Source organism: Parus major, chromosome 1, assembly GCF_001522545.3.
Source record: "Parus major isolate Abel chromosome 1, Parus_major1.1, whole genome shotgun sequence".
NCBI lineage: Eukaryota > Metazoa > Chordata > Aves > Passeriformes > Paridae > Parus > Parus major.
The window spans coordinates 79,563,679-79,582,593 of record NC_031768.1 but is presented as its reverse complement, the minus strand read 5'-3'; the positions used below and the strand labels follow the sequence as shown (position 1 = coordinate 79,582,593).

The window sequence follows — 18,915 nt, the reverse complement described above, 5'->3', positions numbered from 1 at the left end:
TACCAGCTAATTCAGTCCTTCTAACACTTATTTGCAGTTTACTGGAAAGGCAGGAAAATAGAGGCATACTCATGCATTGAACAATTTCAGGAAGAACATACAAAGGAAGAAATCACTAAGCAGGTCAGTGTGCGAGAGCAGATTAGGGCTGAAATTCAAGACTATAACAGCCTCTGAAATACTTGTTAAAAAGCTCAGTTTCTGATAAGACAGTGAACATTTACAAATAACTTCCCTACAACTGTACTGTATGCTCAGCCATCATGGGGCACATGAGAATCCACAGGGAAAGAGATTGAAAAGGGACAGGAAGATGCATGCAGCAACTTGTTTCCTCAGGAGAAAACATTGTAATAAGGCCAGGCTTGAGCCCTAAGCCTGAGGGAGAAGCCAGGATAAAATTTCCAAGTAAGAATTATTGCTAGGGTAATAGGAGATGCAGATTATCTCTTTTGGGGCTTTGATTCTGCTGGCTAGACGGCAGAAAGCTTACAGTAACTGTGGAAGGAATTAAAAAGCATGTAACTTCAGAAGATGTTGCATGAACCCCAAAATTATTTCCAGGAATGTTTACAACTATATATATATATTTTAAGCTTCCCAGTCACTAATTCAGGATGTTTTTCTAATTTAATTTGGCCTTGAAGAAGATAGGACTTTGACTTTGTTCTGGCTCAGTGTTGCAGAGTAACATAGTTTTACTCTTCCATCTCCCCGAAACTGTCTTTCTTTTGCAAGTAGAGGGATCTGTGAGGACCACAAAATGTGCAGCATTGTTACATCTGGCACAGCAGCCTAATCCTGCACTGCACTTCTGTAGCAAGCCTCACAAAAGTCTCAGCCCTGGAAGAAGCCTTGTCAACTGAAAATGCACAAGTATTTGTTGAACTATCTTTTCAAATCACAGGATAACATTGCCAGGTAACACAGCTTCTCATGAAAGACAGAGTTCAACAAAGTTCATAACCACATATCTAACTCACATCAGTGGAGCACCATTAAGGTTTGAAGATGCATAATTAACATATCCTTCCATGTTTGCTGAATTGAGGTGATGCACTTAGATAGACACACTGTGAATTCAACCTCTGTGAAAACGAGGGGTTTTTTTTTACACCATCAATTGCAGAATCCAAGCCTTAAAAAGACTACAACATTGGGCTAGACCCCCTCCATGGTGCCCACTCACAGGTCCTGTCATATGTGTTCATTAACATTGGTACAGAATGTCAACCCACCAAAGGACCAAACTTTTAGAAAACCCAGCAGCTGCTCTGAGCCAATACTACATTGCTGTTTGGTATAATTAACGTTAAAAAGAATATATCTGACAACCAGAGGCAGAGCTCTTAAAAGCAACATGTAGAATGTATTCAGTAGCTTAATTTTGTGTCAGTTTGTTTTGTTGCTGATAGTTTGGGGGTTTGTTTGTTTGTTTTTTTTGTTTAGTTTGTGGGTTTTGTTACATTTTTTGTTATAATTTATTGTTACAATTAATTGGTGAAAATAAATAAGATAACAAAAATATCTTATTTTTCTTCCACTGGACTTAATTTACGTACTGGACAGAACTTCCCATTTGCTGAGTTTACTGCCTCCCCTACAACCAGGAATAAATTAACTATTTAAATTTTTAAAGGTTCACATTTTTAACTCAGCACACTCATTGAATAGTATTTCTTCAGAAGGCAACTCAATCAGGTCTTGTAAGTGCTTTCATACAAAATTCCCTGTGCTAATTTTATGGCAAGCTAGGAAAAAAACAGGACAAGAAAACTGGTATTTTTAATACTCTAGTCAGGAGAAGAATATGATTGTGGAAATGGCATTTTTCAGCATAATGATCAGATAACATCTTACCTGATGGCATACGTGGAAGCTGTACACATTAGGAATAATACTAACACCATAATGACTCCAGTCAGACCTGGAACTAAAAGGGACACAACTTACATTTGAACTGTGAAGAGGTATACTTGTCTAGTATGACCTTTAAATAAAGTAGAATTAGACATACAAATCATGATTCAATCAAATTCTTGAACATACTTTTCTCTTGAGGACAACTCATATACCAAACCAGATAGGAAAGAGGAGTTCTTGTGTAATTTCCCACCTTCCCAAAGAAAAATACCTTTTTCCTTGCATTCACCATGCATCACAATTTCCTATTTGTCTTTGCTCCTGTCATCTCTTGCTTGTGACATCTGTGTCTAAGCAAGTAACTAAGAACAAACACAGTTTACTTGCAAGACTGACTGTACATGATTCTGTCTCTTTTTTATTCCAAACACTACACTCTGTTGATCATGACAATTAAAAACCTGCTCAGGGACAGAATTTCAAGCAAATGAATTGCTATGCAAGCTGTCACTACAATTTTTTGCCAGCCCATTTCATTCTGGAATGAGGAAGAGCCTGAAATTACTCTCCATGGCATTGTATTATGCTTGAAATTGTTGCCCATAGAGCAAGGTCTGTGAGAGTGATCTGCAGCCAGCACTTGGGAAGGAAAGGTTAAAAATATTAACAATTTGACTCATCTGCTCAAATGAAGACTTGTATCAGAACTAGTTTATCCTCAGGTATTTTTTAAGTTGAAGGAGAGATAATCTCAAATCTTATCTTTTTATAAACTTCTCAATACCCACTCATTGAAAAGTCTGATATCCAAATCTTACACACCACACCTCACTCAGTTTTTACACTCCTACAATCAATGGAAGCTTTGTCATGGACTGCATAAAAAAATTTTATTTCACTCCTTCATGAAAAGATTGCAATTAAAAGCAGTAGCAAGAAAAAAATATGCATTCTGTCCACTGCCTGCTTCCTAATTTCTTTTTTCTCAATCTGATTTGATGTGTAGTGTGCGATGAATCTCAACTCTGAACAAATACCTCAAATGCAATTGCAGTACAGCACTTGATTCAGCCGCCTACACTGTCACTCAAGCCAGAGGTCACCTTCTATGTCCAGTTTTTCAATTATCTTCTCCATCAAAATGAAATCACTCACAGTCTTGCCCCAGTTTATCAGTTCATTTTTAGTGTTTCCTCTCTGCTCTGTCCCTGACTCTCCTTTCCTTCACTAAGTATAATCTTGAGTACTTGTTCCTCCCACAGGCTGCCTCACACCCTTATACAAGGAGGTTCTTTCCTGGACTAATCTAAAAAGCCGTCATCACTCTATAAATCCTTCTGATTCCTTATTCCTTCTGTTTGCTGTTCTGAACTATCTGGGAAGAAACTAGGGATTTTTTGCTTATTTGCACAGCTCCCAGTGCAGCAAAATCTTGGTCCCTGTCTGGGCACTCCTTCAGCACAAACAGTACATGTTAATTACCAGTCATTAGGACAGGGAGTGAACAGAGTAATTTTAAATTTAGGATAACTCTGACCTCAGTTTTTGTCAGTTCACTTTCTCCCTTCCTCTACTCTCAAGTGATCTAAACCTTCCCTAGGGTTTTTGGGAAACACTGGTGTGCCAACTGCTAATTCCAGCACACCTATGGGGATTGACAAACCTAGAATCATTGCTGTGTGTTCATAGATTTGATTTGACTGTGCCCTAAATGCTGCCAAGTCAGGATTTTTGTGTTTGATCCAAATAAGGGAGAAAGGGTGATGGCACCAGGAAGGAACTTTATCTGCTCATGAAGTGCTACAGCTCAGCCTGCCCCTCCATACCCAAACATTGCTCCCTTCTAAATTCCTGCACCAAAATTGTCTTTGTCTATTTATTCTGAATGAGTGTTGAAGCTAATTCTCATGTAACAGTTTAGATTGCTCAGAAACCCAACCAGCCCTTAAATAAACCAGCTGAGGGAAAAAGACTAGTTTTCTGTTATGTTTCTTTTTCTAGAAATTGGATCATTTAGGACTTTGGCTTTAATATTAGGGAGAATCTCTGTTTGAAACTAATGGAATTCTGCTGACTCATCTGTACAACAACAGATTTGAAGATGTTGCTCATCCTACTACTGGGCTTATGCAACTCCTGCCTCCTGGATAAGTAAACCCAGGTTATATTAACACAAAGAACACAACTCCAGATAGCTGATACAACAAATGGAGCATGCCAATATGGGAACAAAAGAAGTCTTGTCTGCACAGTGACCATGATAAGCAGAAAAATTTTCTCATTCAGTTTTGCAGGACTTACCAGTTGCAAAAAGTAGTTTCCTTGGGTCCTGAAAAACACACAATCAAAACCAAATAAAACCAATGTAAGATATTTTGTATCTATAATATGAATAATTTTAAAATATTAAGTAGCCCCTGAAGCTCACACATTTTAAGATACATGCAGTCCCTAAATCTGGAAGCAGGAATGGATTCGGTAACAGTTTACATTGACTTTAATTCAACAGAAACTAAATCTTTAGCCTTTGCATTCCCCCAGCAAAGATAGTTCTGATCTATAATCTGGATTCAGATAATTTTACAGATAATTGTTTTTTGAAAGCTTAACTTTACTTAGTTACCTCATCCCTTTGGGAGGACAGAGTGGAGCAGAAGAGGGAGGTTTTGAATTTAAATGTAAGACTGCCAGCTACATCACCAAGACCTTTCCAGTGGACCCTAGTGAAGCAAGACTGAACACAAAGGATCTGACAGATACTCCTGTGTCCTTCACCACATGTGAAAGGAAGAGCGGATATTTCAACATCAGGAAAACTGGTTTGCTTCCCCTGATCCTATACTTCAAGATATTTTGTCTTCACTGCTTGGAAAACTCTTACTTAAACCTGAAGTAAAATGTAGTGAGGGGACATGGAAAGTTTTCATACAGGTCAGGAAAAATGAAGTGTCCTTTTTCTGACCTTGTCTGCATCCAGATGTGTGTATCCAGGTGGAGGAGATGAGAGCATCATCCAGACTGTCCACCACACTTTCAAAAGGGATATAAGTAGGATTTCGATTTGAGTACAAAAGTGCAAGAGCTACTAAGGTACCTAAAATTCAGGAATTTTGATCCTAGAGTTGCTAAAAAACTTGCCATTGTCTCCATTTTCTATTGCAAAATTCCTAAGGCTGCTTAGAAGCAGCTTAGAACCTTGGCATGTTCTTGCCTGAGGCAAGCCCTGCTGATGTTCCTGATGAAGGGAGGTCTATCAGACCACTCCTAACAAAGCAGACACACAGTTCAACCCAGAAGCTCAGCACAATAGTTAGTGTTGGCATGTCTGTCTGCCATTGAATAGCTCGGTGATTAGATCATTCACCCAGGGAGTGGAAGATCTTGGTTGCTGGTCCTTATGAGCCTGGACTGAGCCAAGCTCTCTTTTTCCAGCAAACAATGCAACTGGGATAGGGTCATTCTAAATATTTCCTAATGAAACTGATAGAAAATAAATGCAGACTGGAGACTAGAATGAACACAAACAAGAGAGAACTTGACTGTAGCCCAAGAAGAAAGGGTGCTGGACTCTGGTCCTGATTCTAAAATCTGCAAATATCTCTCCAGTGCCAAATACACAAGTAAAGCACCTGGCCAAGGGACTAGGAATCTGATACTCCTGCAAGAGAACTGCACCACAGTCAGACAAGGCACACAGATCAAGTATTTCACAAGTAGAAATTAGTTTATGTTGACAACTAATACCATGCTTGCATATATACTCATATATGCATTCACTGCAGCTGAAAAATGCAAAATCAGTTCCAAACCTCACTGTATTCTAAATAGTGGAAATGCAGAACAAATTTTCCCAAAAAGCAGCAGAAATGTGTTTACCAAGCCCACACAAGGAACAGAGGGAAGCAGAAGAGAAGCAAGAGAACAAGGAGCAAGGTGAAAAATTTTGATGATTGCATTCTCCATCTAATAATCAAACAGGATTGAACCTTGGTGGCTTTAATATATGCTTTGTCCAGAGAAATAAATAAAATCCAGAGGAATGCACACGATGGTGAGTTTTCAGTGCACAAAACAGGAGCACTGTGTAGATCACACAATGGCCCTGAATACACAAATATTCATATATTTAAATGATATGCTTAATACCAACATATGAAAGGAAAGCTGGCTCACCTCACCACGATAGTTTGCTGCATTTAGGGTCACAAATTCTTCATTGTAGTTCTCAGAGAAGTTAAGAGCATTCACCAGATGAGCAGCAACATGTATGACTAAAAAACCAAAAAAACTGAGTAAAACTGAGGATCTGTAAACAAATGATGTATGTTCCCTGTGGCCACCCAGGTGCCAAGATATAATCACATCATCTGCATGAGATATACCAGGGACTAAGGAATTCTTAATTATTTTTCAAGAGTAAATCAACTTACAAGTATTAATGACAGAAAGCTGTATGTATTTTAAGATTTATTTTTTTTTTAACACTAGAGCAATGATTTCTGTACTGCAATGCTTCAGCTGAGAGACAACATTCAAAGGTGTCCAGCCAAGAGTATTTCTTCGTCACCAAACTGGGTAGTTGTCTCTGCTGCTCCCTCCTCTGCAGGTAAGCCCTGCTTTTTCACTCACATTCCTCAGGCACAATGAGGGTTCACTTCAAATAGCAGATTTTGACCTGATCTCACATACCTGTCTTCTAAGAAACTGGCATTTTAAGGAAAGGCTTGACACTAGAATGTATTCCCATGTGTTTAAAGCAAAAAAATTAATCAAAACCCACACACATTCGAGAAAGAATTTACAATTTAAGACGAGCAAGCACAGAGCAAGACTACCCCCAAATGTACTGCAGCAGAAAAACCTCAAAATACTGCATCAACGTGCTTCCAAAACATGCTGCTGCTCAGCACAGTAGGATCTCACCTGAAAAGATGCATATTGTAACACCACACGTCACATGGAAAGTTTTACTTTTATCTAGCAGCCTTCTGGTCTTCTTGCTGGCAACCTAGTAAGAGAAGAATTCAAGCATTCTCTTCCAAAACAAAGCAAAGAAAAAAATATGAACAGCAACTGTGGTGATATAATAGCAGCTTCAGTTTTTACTAAGTTTAACCCCTTTGCAAGCATAGTATCTAAATTTAAAAACTACTGGATTATGGCAAGGAGACAATTTTGAGGACTTAATGAAGAAATTAGACAGATGTCAAGAGTACATAATGTACCCCCTGGCCTTAATATTTAGGAAATCCAGCATTAATTGTGAAGGCATCACTGACTCATTTATAAGCAAGATCAAAAGGAATGGTATATTTCCATACATATGTACATCTATAGGCATCTAAAATATTCTAGGTATTGTCACATGATTAACAGAACTCACAGCTTCAATTTGCAAGCACCTAGCAAACACAAATGTTCCTCAAAAGCGTTATTTATGTTCCTGTAAAAGCAACTGGCAAATCACAAAGAAGCTAAACCACTCCCATGTTAACAAATTTATCAGGATGGGTATTTTTATAGGAAGTTCTATCACCTCCAGTAGGATACTTGTAGAGACAATGTTTGGCTCAGTTGAACTCTACCAGGAAGCACAAGAGAGGATACATATATCTCTAATATAAGAGTTTGGAAAGACAGAGGTTACAGCTCCAGCTCCACAACTCTCCCTCCTCAAAAATGCACTGAAGAAACCACCCTCTCAACAGGTCAAATCAAACCAGACACTGCCTGTCTTTAAAGGAGTCATCAATCTAAACTGAATGTCTGATACTTGCACCATGCAAGCACATAGTGTAGAACAAACAGGGATACAACAGACAGTTTTCTGTAATTTTTATCCTAAGCAGAGACCAGGGCCCTCTTCCCAAGCGCAGCATTCCGAGGACAGTACTTACCTTCTGGGATCCGCGCAGGAAGGCCAAGAGAACACGGCACATCGGGAGCAGGACGAGGCAGCAGTTGAAATTGAGGACAGATGCCGAAGCTCTGCTAACACACAATCCTAGCTGAACAAACATTGCAAGAGTTAGATTACAGGGAGAAAGGAATGGTGTGTGTGTCAGTACTGCCTCACTTTTTCTTGGCTGTGAAACCAAATGGTTCCCATGCTTCCTGATGCATCAGAATAGTGGAGATTCATGATGTTTTACTGTACTGGAGAAACTATGGTACACCCAGCATGCTATCCTGACCTCACAGGGAAGGAAACAGCTGTCATCTTTGCATCAAGAAGTTATGAAAAATTAGTTTTGTCAGCAATAAATGACAGCTTTCTACCAGACGACTTAATATCCTCATCAGTGCCCAAAGTCACATGCAACAAAACATCTGAGACAACAGTAAGGGTCCACTGAGAAATCACCTGAAAGCTTCAACAGACATAACTAAATAAGAAAAACACTATAAACAAATATATATTACAATGACAGTAGACAGCCACTCGAGTGTAACGATTTTTTCTTAAGCCACAAAAAGATGTAAAAAAATATTGATTCAGTCAAACTGAAATGGTCATAGTGCTTCAAGGACTGTTACAGAACTCATCCATTCATATTAAAAAATGCCATATTTGGACAAAAAGAAAGTAGGTTTTCATCAGTTTAACTGCTCAATAACTAGAACTGTAATGAAATCTAATTTCACTAATGCTTTCACTGATATATTTGGAACTTACATAATTAGAACAAAAACACTTGTCAAATAAATGAACAAAGCACACATTCATGTCATAAACCTGAATTTTTAATCTCATTATATTATCTCATTCATTTATGATTTTTAAAAGTTAGCAAAATGCCATTGTTCTCCTAGTTATTAGGTTGAATTACCATTTTACTAGCTTATATAAAAGATGTTTTTAGACTGTCAACAGATTTCTGGAAGGCTATTTCTTACACTGTTCTCAAAACCCCAAGTATTTCAACTCCTGAATAAATTAGTAAAAAAGTATTATAATATTAAAGAGAACTCAAATAATGAACAAGAATGTCAATGAGTTGAACAGGTACAAATTATCTAATAAAAATTACTTAAGATTTATTACCTTTTTAAAATGAAACTCTATGTAAAAAACTGAGCATGTTTTACTTTCTCAGACAGAAAGAATTAATCTGTGAAACATTTATCATATTCTTATCTTTGTTATCACTAAGGAACAAAATTTACAGACTTATGTTTGTGTCACAGAAATGGATGAAAATATAAGCTAGTAAAAGCAAACCAAATACTGCACTTCAGAATATCTTGCAAGATCTCAAGCACAACAGTATGAAAAGGTTTCTAAATACCAGTACCATAAAATATTACAACTGCCTGCTCTCACAGTTAGCAACATCCATGTACCTCACTTGCTCTGCAGCACACCTGGGCACAGCACCAGGAGGCAAACAGAAGGTAATGTTCAATCTACCTGAAGAACCAAGCTCTGCACCTAAAACCTTTTTCTCTTCCAGCTACTTTACATTTTTAGTTAGACCTGACTGCTAGGGACCTCCTCACCAGACCCTACCAGCTTCCACAGAACAGAGCAGTCACAAGGGCACCCTTCTTCAAAAGCTGTCCATGAGAAGTAGGAGCAATTACCCACAAAATGTGCTCTACCTTGTTCTCTACCATGCAATCTCCAGCCAAAATCCCAGCAACAGATCATCTCCAACCTACTGAATGATAGAAAATAAGACTAAAATGAGCCACATCACTTAGTTCTTTCCCACTCTCCAGATGTCCTCTACTATTTCTTCCAATGTACTGTTAGTCTTCCTCCTTACATAAAACCTCCCTTACTTCTATTTCATCTGTTACTTCACTCTGATCACTTGCACAATGAGAATTTTTCTTGCTACTCCCTCCTCATAAGCCATGTTCTTCAGACCTTAGGCCATCCTCTCCTCCCTACTCTGGACACTTTCAACTGGAAGCGACCCCTTGGAACAGACTGGACTTAATGAAAAGAAAAATGTCTCTATAATGTACTGTTTGCATATACAACACTGTCATTATTTTCATTAAATCCTCAAAAGAGAAGCCAAAAATGAGCTATACACCTCATTGAAGCAATAACTTCAGAAACATGGTCATTAAAACGTAAGAATTTTTATTGGGGCTTACTGATGTGCTACACTACTGCAGTGATTAAATGGGCACGATTTGAAAAACTCAAGAATTATGTAGAAATAATGTTATGCAAATTTCAGAAGTAAAGTGAATCATTTTTGTATCTGTTGACTAATATCCAAAATCTGAAAAAGTTGCAATATCATTAATAAGCAGTTTGAAAATTTTAATAACTTTTGTTGTATGACCAATGTGATACATCATTAGTTTCTCAAGAATTTATGTTTGTCTTTATAAACTAGGCATGACATCAGTTATTCAAGACTTCCTTTACCAAGGACAACAATTTTTCTTACAAAGAGTCAACAAAACAATAGTCTAGAAGAGAATCAATTCCACTCTGTATGGTATTAAATAAATTAAGTAACTCCTGTTGGAATTCAAGAAGCATTTGGACAACACATGGTATCAGGCACATGTCTTGGGATGTCCTGCTCAGGGCCAGGAGTTGGATTGATGGGTCCCTTCCAGCTCAGCATATTCTGTGATTCCAAGTAAAATTCCAAACAATTGAACAAGTATGAATCATCAGTGATGCGTAGAAAAAGGCTGTTCTACAAACCTTCCTTTGTTTTTCTCCACTATTTAACAAACAGAAAATATTCATTCACAATGCAATTACTATGCAAGAATGTCCTTACATTCATTATAATTCAATGGTATCAACACCTGTACCTAGATAAAAAAAAAAAAAAAAAAAGAAAAAAGAGACCAGCAAACAACTACTTAAATATGTACTTCCAAGAAAATATGATTCAAATATTAAAATATAGTTACCAATGGCTCATGTAAGGTTTTATCCTGAAGAAATAAGGTTCAACAATATGTCCTGCAACAAGCCCATGACTGATTTGCAAACAATGGTAAATACATTTGGAAATTCTTAGAACCAAAATTAATGCAAGTAGAAAAAGAGTTTAAGTTTGCTCTTAATATATATACAAAAGCTAAAAATATTACCATGAAACTAATTCTTTCCAAATGGTTTCCAAGAGATCTCTTTCTTAACTTCCTTTGCATTGCCTGGGAGGCATAGTAACAAATTAACACAGTACATTGTTGGATTTTTAAACAATAATAGAATAAAGGATGATTTTTGCTCCAAGGCAACTCACTGGGCCTAGAAGGGAATATATATCCTTATTAAGTAATTTAGAAATGAGAGAAATATAATCCTATTTTCTTCCTGAAGTTTTTACTGTCCTAAAAAAAAAATTAAAAAGTTACTGCATGTTACTAGCACGCAAAATTTCTGCAGGATCAAAAAGAAAAAAAAACAACATACAAGATGTCTGCATGACGCTGTTTTATCCACCTTTGCTGATCCTAAATCCAAGCATTTGACCACCTCTTTCCATCATCTGCCTACCTGGTACAACATACACTGGTATCTGATTTCATGGAGGAGCAAAGAGGCATAGAAAAACTAAAGGATTACTCAAATTTACAGACTAAATCTTTGGCAAAAATAGGAGGGAACTGGACCATCCACAAACTCACATCCTAAGAACTAGGTTAGATTCTTCTGCCAGACAAGTATAAAGGAATTGCCACCTTCTCCAAAGCAGCATAAAGAGCTCCAGAATGCAAGTTCTCCAGTTATCCCTGTCTGATGTACAATCCCACAGAAATCCAGATGGACTCCTGGCTGTGCTCACACAACATACAAAGTAGGACAGAGAAGCGAAGAGTCGCTTCTCGTTGTGTCTTGCCGTCAGCGAGAATGAAAATGAGAAAATGAGCTTCCTCTGTTAGGAAAAGCAGCTTTCTCTGTTAGGCAGATGATCTCAGTAATAGATTGAAGGCTGAAGTACCTTACAGTGTACCCCAAAATTCCCCAAAGTTCATCAGTTATAAATACAGAGATGAATGTTACCTGCAACTGCTATGCACAGAAATCTGGTATTTGATACACGCCTGAAAAATTAAGATTTCAATGAATACTGTCATATCTCACCTTTTAATTCAATCTTGAATCAAAAAAAAATGTTAGAATAATGCAAAGCCTTCCACACCTGAGAGTGATGTGATTCTATTTCTCAAGACTTCACTACCTACAAGCAATAAACCTAAACAGGTCATGGTGCAACAGAGACATCACACTTGATGCTGTCTCTTAGAGTCTTGCTTTAAATTTCTTCACTCTTCTTTGGTTCAGGGCACCACGAAAGGTTCTGGCAAGACTCACAAGCCACATGCTGCTCTGTAGACACCTGTCACAGACCACCTCCCCAGATCAGTCCTTGAGCAGCTAAAGTCAGTTGTTTTCCTAGGTGGAACAAACTGTGCTACACAACACGCCTCCTTTTGATCCAGCCTCCTTTTCTTCAAGGAGTACTCCTTCTCTCCAGTAACAGAGCACTGATAATCTAAGATGTAGGACAGAAATGAACTGTATGCACAGAAATTATTCCCCTTAGGCCTGTCAAATCTGGCTGGAGATCTAGCAACAAAGATACGAAGCAGCTGAAAAGGAAAATGTGAGGGCAGGGGAAACCTACCAGAACCTGTGAAAATTTCTACAAAAGTGTGGCTTGGTTTTATTCCTGAAGAAGGAAGGTTTCAAAGGACTCTGTACATCCCAATCTCATGTACTGCAGCCCTTCAAAGATTATATTAAGTGGTGCAATATTTTTTAATATGTATGGGCCATCTACCCTGCACTGCTGAGAATCAGTATTCTTCCTGTTCACTTATAACTCTCCACACAGGCATTCTTTGAAGATTTTCCATCTCTTCTCGTCTAAATGCTCCCGTTTTATACGCAGTGCCTTTGTGTAGGACGTACTCCTCCTTCTGCTTAAATCAGTCATTCAAATTGAAGAAAGCACCTAACTTAATCTTGAGTGCAGTAATAACTTCCAGCTTCTCTGATAATCTCCAAGCAAAGGATCAAGATACACAACACCCTCCAACACGAAGACATCGGGGGGTAAGCAGGTTGCAGTGTAGTTGTGTAACAACCAATGAAAGTGGAATTTGGTCTCAATTAGTAAAATCTCTGTCATTATGACAAACTAGCAAGGAAAGACATGAAAGCTACTGGAACATCTGGAACATATTCCAAGGTGACAAATGTTATGCACTGTACTGCACACTAAGAAGGCAGAAACTATACAGATAAAAAAAGAGAAGCAGCACTTTTTCTTTTCAGCCCCATTTTCAGTTATCCAGTCTTTTCCCAAAGAGATCCTTCTGACAATGCATTTTCTTCACTTTGGTCTGAAATGCAGAAGCTTATCTCTTTCATTAACATTTGACTACATTACAGTTATTTGAGCAGGGATAAGAGAGGGAATGGGGAAAGAGAGACCCTTCATGGCACGGCAAAATGATCTCAAAGCTCTTTCTGCTCACAGGGGACTCAAACAACAAGAAACAAGCATTTCATTCAATGCTGCTAAAGCGAGACTTGAGTTCTAGATGGCAAATTCCAAGTTCATGACTGATTTTTTTTTGATCAGGCACAATCAAACTTGTTGGATAAAAATACAGAGAGAAATCCTGAAGTCTGTGAAGGAATCAATGTGGACAATTTCACTGACTGAGCAGACCAAAATCTCCAATAATGAAGATTTTGGAGTCAAGTAATTTAAGACTCTCCCTTTCTGTAACTCATACCTACTTCACGCTACAGAACCTGTCATGAACACAAAGATGAGAATATTCCTTTACTCTTTGCCAAACTCTTTTATAAGAAATTCAGGTCTGTTGGGGATTTCTTCACAGGCTTCTCTTCCTTAAGCAATATAAGACCACAAGTTTACATCTATCAAATCATTTTAAAAAAATGAAATTTTTTTATCTGAATTGTGTTTTTGAACCAGTGTCAATGAATGAATTCATACTATGACCTGCAGTGTTACAAGCAATTCAGTATCCAAAGGGATGGTTCATCAAAGCAAAAGTACTGGAAAGGGATTTATATTCACTAGGTTCTGGTGAACTTTCACTGCAAGCTTTATGTAGCCACAGAATTATTCTGGTAGGAAGAGACCTCAGGATGTCTCTGTTCAAACCCCGTGATATAAATATGTTCAACAGAAAACTCAGATTAAGTTTGCTCAGGGCTTTTTGCCCAATTAGGTTTAGAAAACTTCCAGGGATAGGGATTGCACAGTAAAGAGTTTGTGGCTTCATCAGCAGAAGTCAAACTGAGCGAAGCAGAGATATTTGACACAAAATAACACTAAGTTTCCTGGTACATAAAAGGTTGATCAACCTCCTCCTACCACATTACCGCCTTCTACTTAATTGTTCTTTGCACTTCCAGTACACCACCATGATTTTAGTGCCTGTTTACAGGTGTAGAATTAAGGAACAGAAAGACTGTCATTGAAAGACTGAGTGAGAGTTAGATACCTAAACAATTTTTAAATCCTGTCCTAAAGTATCTTGTTCAATATCACAGAGAATGCAATTAGAAAAGAATAAATCAGAGCCTCGTTCTTCTGTAGACAGCTGAAGGGAAGTAAATCACTTCAGTGAGCACTGAATGAAAGACCAACCCCATTCTTTCTCCTTCTTCACATCAGACAGGAGATGTGCATGAAAACATGGCACAGTTGAATATACTCAGAATATTCAGTCCAAGATCTCATTTCATATCACACTCTGATTTCCTAAAGCAACTCCTCTTGTTCTCCATTCTGTTACTTGGTAAAAAACAAAATTACCTGTGGTAAATATTTCCATGCTGCAAGTGCAGAAGTTCTTAAGGCAATTATAGCCTACTGTAGCATACTAAGAAAGAAAAAAAGTCAACTCCTTAGGAGACCTCACTGAAAAAAACAAACTTTTTGAACTCAAAAAGTGCCACTTCTTTTAGGCAACTTTGTTAGCTCTCTGGAAAACGGAATCAGTTGTCATGGAGGTATACATTAAATAGTTCCATCTGTTAAGACAAAAATTATCATCTGTTGAATTATAAACAAAGAATTTAAATCTCAAAACCTTTAGACACCAAGAAATGGTGCAGAGGCTCTGCAAACACACATGCATAGAAAAGAGAGGAATGTTACTTAGATGGGCCATGGGTCAGTGGCTGTACAAGCCAATAGAGAAAATGAAGAGAGGCAAGAAGTCCCTGTGGAAGGCAACTGCAGCTGGAGCATTGCTTATGCCATCTCCTGAAAAAAACAAATTGGGTTCAGTTTTCCTAACCCTTGCAAAATAATATCTATGATTAATATGCACACACAGATATAATGAAGAGAAAGGATAAAGCTAACTTTGGGTTCTACTGAAAATATTTAGATGAACTGTAAAAAGTGAATTCCAAGTACATTTTACAGTCTTTAGTATTTTCAAAATGTTAAAATTAGTTTAATAACTTTGACCAAAAGTGTCTTTTAGACTTAGCTCTTCATTTTTAACCTGATTTTAGAAGTCCCTAAATTCTGTGGTATTTTTTCCCACCGTGGCAGACATGATTTTACAAACTCAAAAGTGTGACTTCTAGTCCTCACCTCCTGACCAAGACAAGGAATCTGTTGCCCGAGTCATCTCACTGGCTCTGAACACATATTAAGTTACTTTGCACATGTCTTCCATTTTGAAGTATGAGAAAACCAAAAAAGATCCCAACCAGATGATGAGCTGGTATGAGGTAGACGAGTCATCTGAATTGAATCCAGTCCAACATGTTACCCAAGAACATTCGCTTTACAAACAACCCATTTGCTCCACCAGGAACAAACACAGTTTTCAAATGGATACACTGGGCTGCAAAGCCACTAGAAATTAAGGTAAAATTAAACATGTTTTCATGTTTTTTCTGTCAAGAAAGTCACCACCCTGAAGGATCTAATTATTGCCATTCCCTTCTTTATGCACTATCTTTGCTAAGATTCATTCTTGAACACATGTGAATCAACCATAAGGAGAAAGGTAAAAAAGGAGAAAACTGTATTAACCCAACTTATTTCCAAGCAAGATCACAAAACCTTATGGTACTGGCTAGTTATGACAATATCAGCTATGTGAAACTATATACCCTGGATTTACCAAAAATAAACCCCAGAGGCTCTACAGCAGATTAAACATACATCATCTGTGTTTAATCCATGTCAACTTTCTATTGAAATCCATTCCTGAGTATGACATAGTGTTACAAAGCACCATGTTATTCAGCCACTTTTTCCCAGATTGTCAAATTCTGAGCAACCCATGGGCATTTTCCAGAAAGATGTTAACTCACTCTGTGCCATTTTAGATAGAAGGTTTTTTTCAAATTACTGCAATGGGTAACTTCCCAAAGCAGGCTGATATCTTACTTCTCTGAAGTATCTTTTTGGGTTCATCTGTTGATGGTGGGTATTGCCCTTGCTAAATCAAAATACCTGAATCTTCATTAAACCATCCAGAATTTACTATTAGAAAACAAAACTAAAATTACATGAATTACAGTGGATTTACACAGAACAGAGTATCCATGAGAATAACAAAGACTGAAAAGAACTAAGACTTATTAAAAGAAGTCCCTCAGCAAGCATGTATATGACAATAACTGGATTGGAAAAAATTTGCCAACATGAGTCCATAGCTTGCTTAATGTGTTGATGACAAAAAGTGGAGCTTCAGCCATTTGTTGAGAATGTCTGTGTGCCTGTGAGCCTGTCTGCTGCTGGAAACATCAGGAGGGGAGAGAGGAGGGAAAAGAACAGCTGTCCCACACTTTACTACCTCTTTTTCTTCTCAACAGTGTTCACATTCTATTCTTAAATGACTGTCAGAAGTATACCAGTAATTTCTTACTTGATCTTTCTCCAGTTTAAAAAGTTAACAGGCAGTTTGTGTCATCTTTGATTAGCAAATGCATTCTGCCCCTTATCCCATCCTAAAGCATCCCAATTTCCAGGGCAAAAAGTAATGTCCAGGTCACTCACCCCTAACATCTGATGCAAATAATAATACTGTAGCCCTTGGTTATAAAGCAGGAAGGTTTTCCCGAAGAGCCATACATTGACGGAGAGCCAGAAAAACTGAAACGAAACAGAAACGAGAGATTGTAAGTGGAAGTTACATGTGAAAACTTTTCTGGGTTCACTTCATTCATAAAACTCACAGGTCTGTAGTTTCATAAACATATGTAATGAAATGGAAAAACAAACTCCATGTGCCTAGTATGTTTTAAAGTGTTAAAAGGAAGTGCCCCTATGTGGGCAATTTTCACTTTTACTGAACTTCACAAAACTTTTTGCGTCTTACGAAAACCAAGAGCTGGCAAAGCACCCCCATACAAGACTCCGTCCCAAATCTTTAGCTGGATGTTGCATTTAAGAGCCTCAAAGAATAAAAAACAACAAAGAGACAAAGGAAGAAAGAACTCGACTTCCAAGAAGTTGCATCTTTTCCCCGAAACTTTCCCAAAGAAAGTCTAACAAAGAGCAAGCACACACGCACGGCGTGTGCGAGCCCGGCAGGGCACGGGCGCGGGCACTGTCCCGGGCCGTGGCACCCGCCTGCATCCATCCCTGCCAGCCGCGCACCGGGACGCGCACGGAGCACATCCCGCCCGCCCTTCCGAGCCCGGCACCCGCCCGGCGCCCTGCCCCGCACTCCGGGACCCCTGCCCCGCACTCCGGGACCCCTGCCCCGCACGCCGGGACCCCTGCCCCGCACTCCGGGACCCCTGCCCCGCACGCCGGGACCCCTGCCCCGCACGCCGGGACCCCTGCCCCGCACGCCGGGAAAAGGTGCCCCGGCTGCCCCGACCCGCGGGGCAGCCCCCGGGCCGGCCCCCGCCGCCTGCCAGCACCCACCGGCCCCGCCTGAGCCTCCTCCGCGGGTCAGCCCCGCCGACGGGACCCCCCCGGGGCCGCCCCTACCAGGAAGAGGTGTTTGCTCCCCTCGTTGGCCAGCCAGCTCCTCCAGGACAGCGCCATGGTGCGGGACGCCCGCGGGGCAGGACCGAGGGTGGGGGGCGCCGGGCGAGCCCTCCTTTTCAGCCGGGCCGAGCCGCCCTCCCCTCTCCCCACCCCTCACCCCCCGCCCTGTCTTCCGGCCGCCGGGGCGTAGCGCTCCGGCCCCGCCGCGCCGCCGGCCAGCCCCCGGCTCCGTCCCGCCGGCGCTGCCCCATTGTCCGCGGCCGAGCGCCCCGGGACCCGCAGCGCAGCCGCCCGGGGCACGGCGGGGTCGGGGGGACATCCCCGGAGGGCAGCGTGTCCTGCCCCGCCGCGCTGCGGTGCGGCCGCTTCCTCGCATCCCCCGCCCTGGGGAGAGCGTTTTCCCTCAGAGAATCCCGTCCGGGGGGATCCCACTTGCCCGATCCCCCCCATCCTCGCCCGGGCTGAAATGTGATACAAGAAAGCTGGAGGGAGCGGGGGAGCAGCCGTGCATGCAACTGCACTGCAGTTCGGGTGAAACAAAGAGGCTGTCCAAGAAACTACTGTTCGGGTACTACGTGAGGCCCTCGAAAGCCGGGAAGGGACAGGCTGTGTTATTTTTTTGAAGTCTGATCCTGCTCCATCAGGTGTCCCTGGAGGACGCTGGAAGAGGCCGCCTCCTGTGTGCCGGCACAGCGGGTGTGCAGTGGAACGGCGGCCAAGAAAAAGGGGCTATGGGCAATTCCACATCCAGCGTCCAGAGTCTGGGTTGCTGCGCTTTGTCGGCAGTCTGCTTTTACTGGTGGTCTTCGTGTTTAACTCGGGTTTGAGGAGGGTGGGGTTTGAGGGAAAGTTGCAACTGATACTGATTTTTATATTAAGAAAAATCTTTTTTAAAAAATGCTTGTTGCTAGCAGCTTTCAAACAGGACAGCCTTGTGAGTCGGCAGAACAGTTCCACCAGGCACTGTGGTGCGCACCTTGGTCCTTGAGATAGCAGCAGTGGTTGCAGCCGGCAGCAGAGCAAGGCTGGTTTTCTGGGAGATGCCAAGTCCAAGGAGCAGTGATGAGTAGTCTCATGAGTAGTAGTCCAGTTTGAGCTGGCTGTCTTT

The 18,915-nt window shown here is 40.3% G+C and overlaps 1 protein-coding gene across 2 annotated transcripts in view; it reads right to left on the bottom strand.

Annotated features, from left to right (window-relative positions):
- NOX4 (NADPH oxidase 4) overlaps window positions 1–17,921 on the bottom strand; it is a 110,462-nt gene extending 92,541 nt beyond the window's left edge. The window contains exons 1-7 of one of the 2 annotated variants that reach the window (XM_015644620.2): window positions 17,808–17,921; window positions 16,866–16,961; window positions 7,761–7,871; window positions 6,787–6,871; window positions 6,037–6,134; window positions 4,165–4,192; window positions 1,861–1,933 (exon numbers count right to left, since the gene is read on the bottom strand). In XM_015644620.2, the coding sequence (XP_015500106.1) occupies window positions 1,861–1,933; window positions 4,165–4,192; window positions 6,037–6,134; window positions 6,787–6,871; window positions 7,761–7,871; window positions 16,866–16,961; window positions 17,808–17,864 (548 nt within the window). In that variant the 5' untranslated portion in view covers window positions 17,865–17,921. Of the gene's footprint in view, window positions 1–1,860; window positions 1,934–4,164; window positions 4,193–6,036; window positions 6,135–6,786; window positions 6,872–7,760; window positions 7,872–16,865; window positions 16,962–17,807 lie in introns of those variants that run through there. The other variant, XM_015644629.1, reaches the window with a different exon arrangement.
- Between the last annotated feature and the right edge of the window lie 994 nt (window positions 17,922–18,915).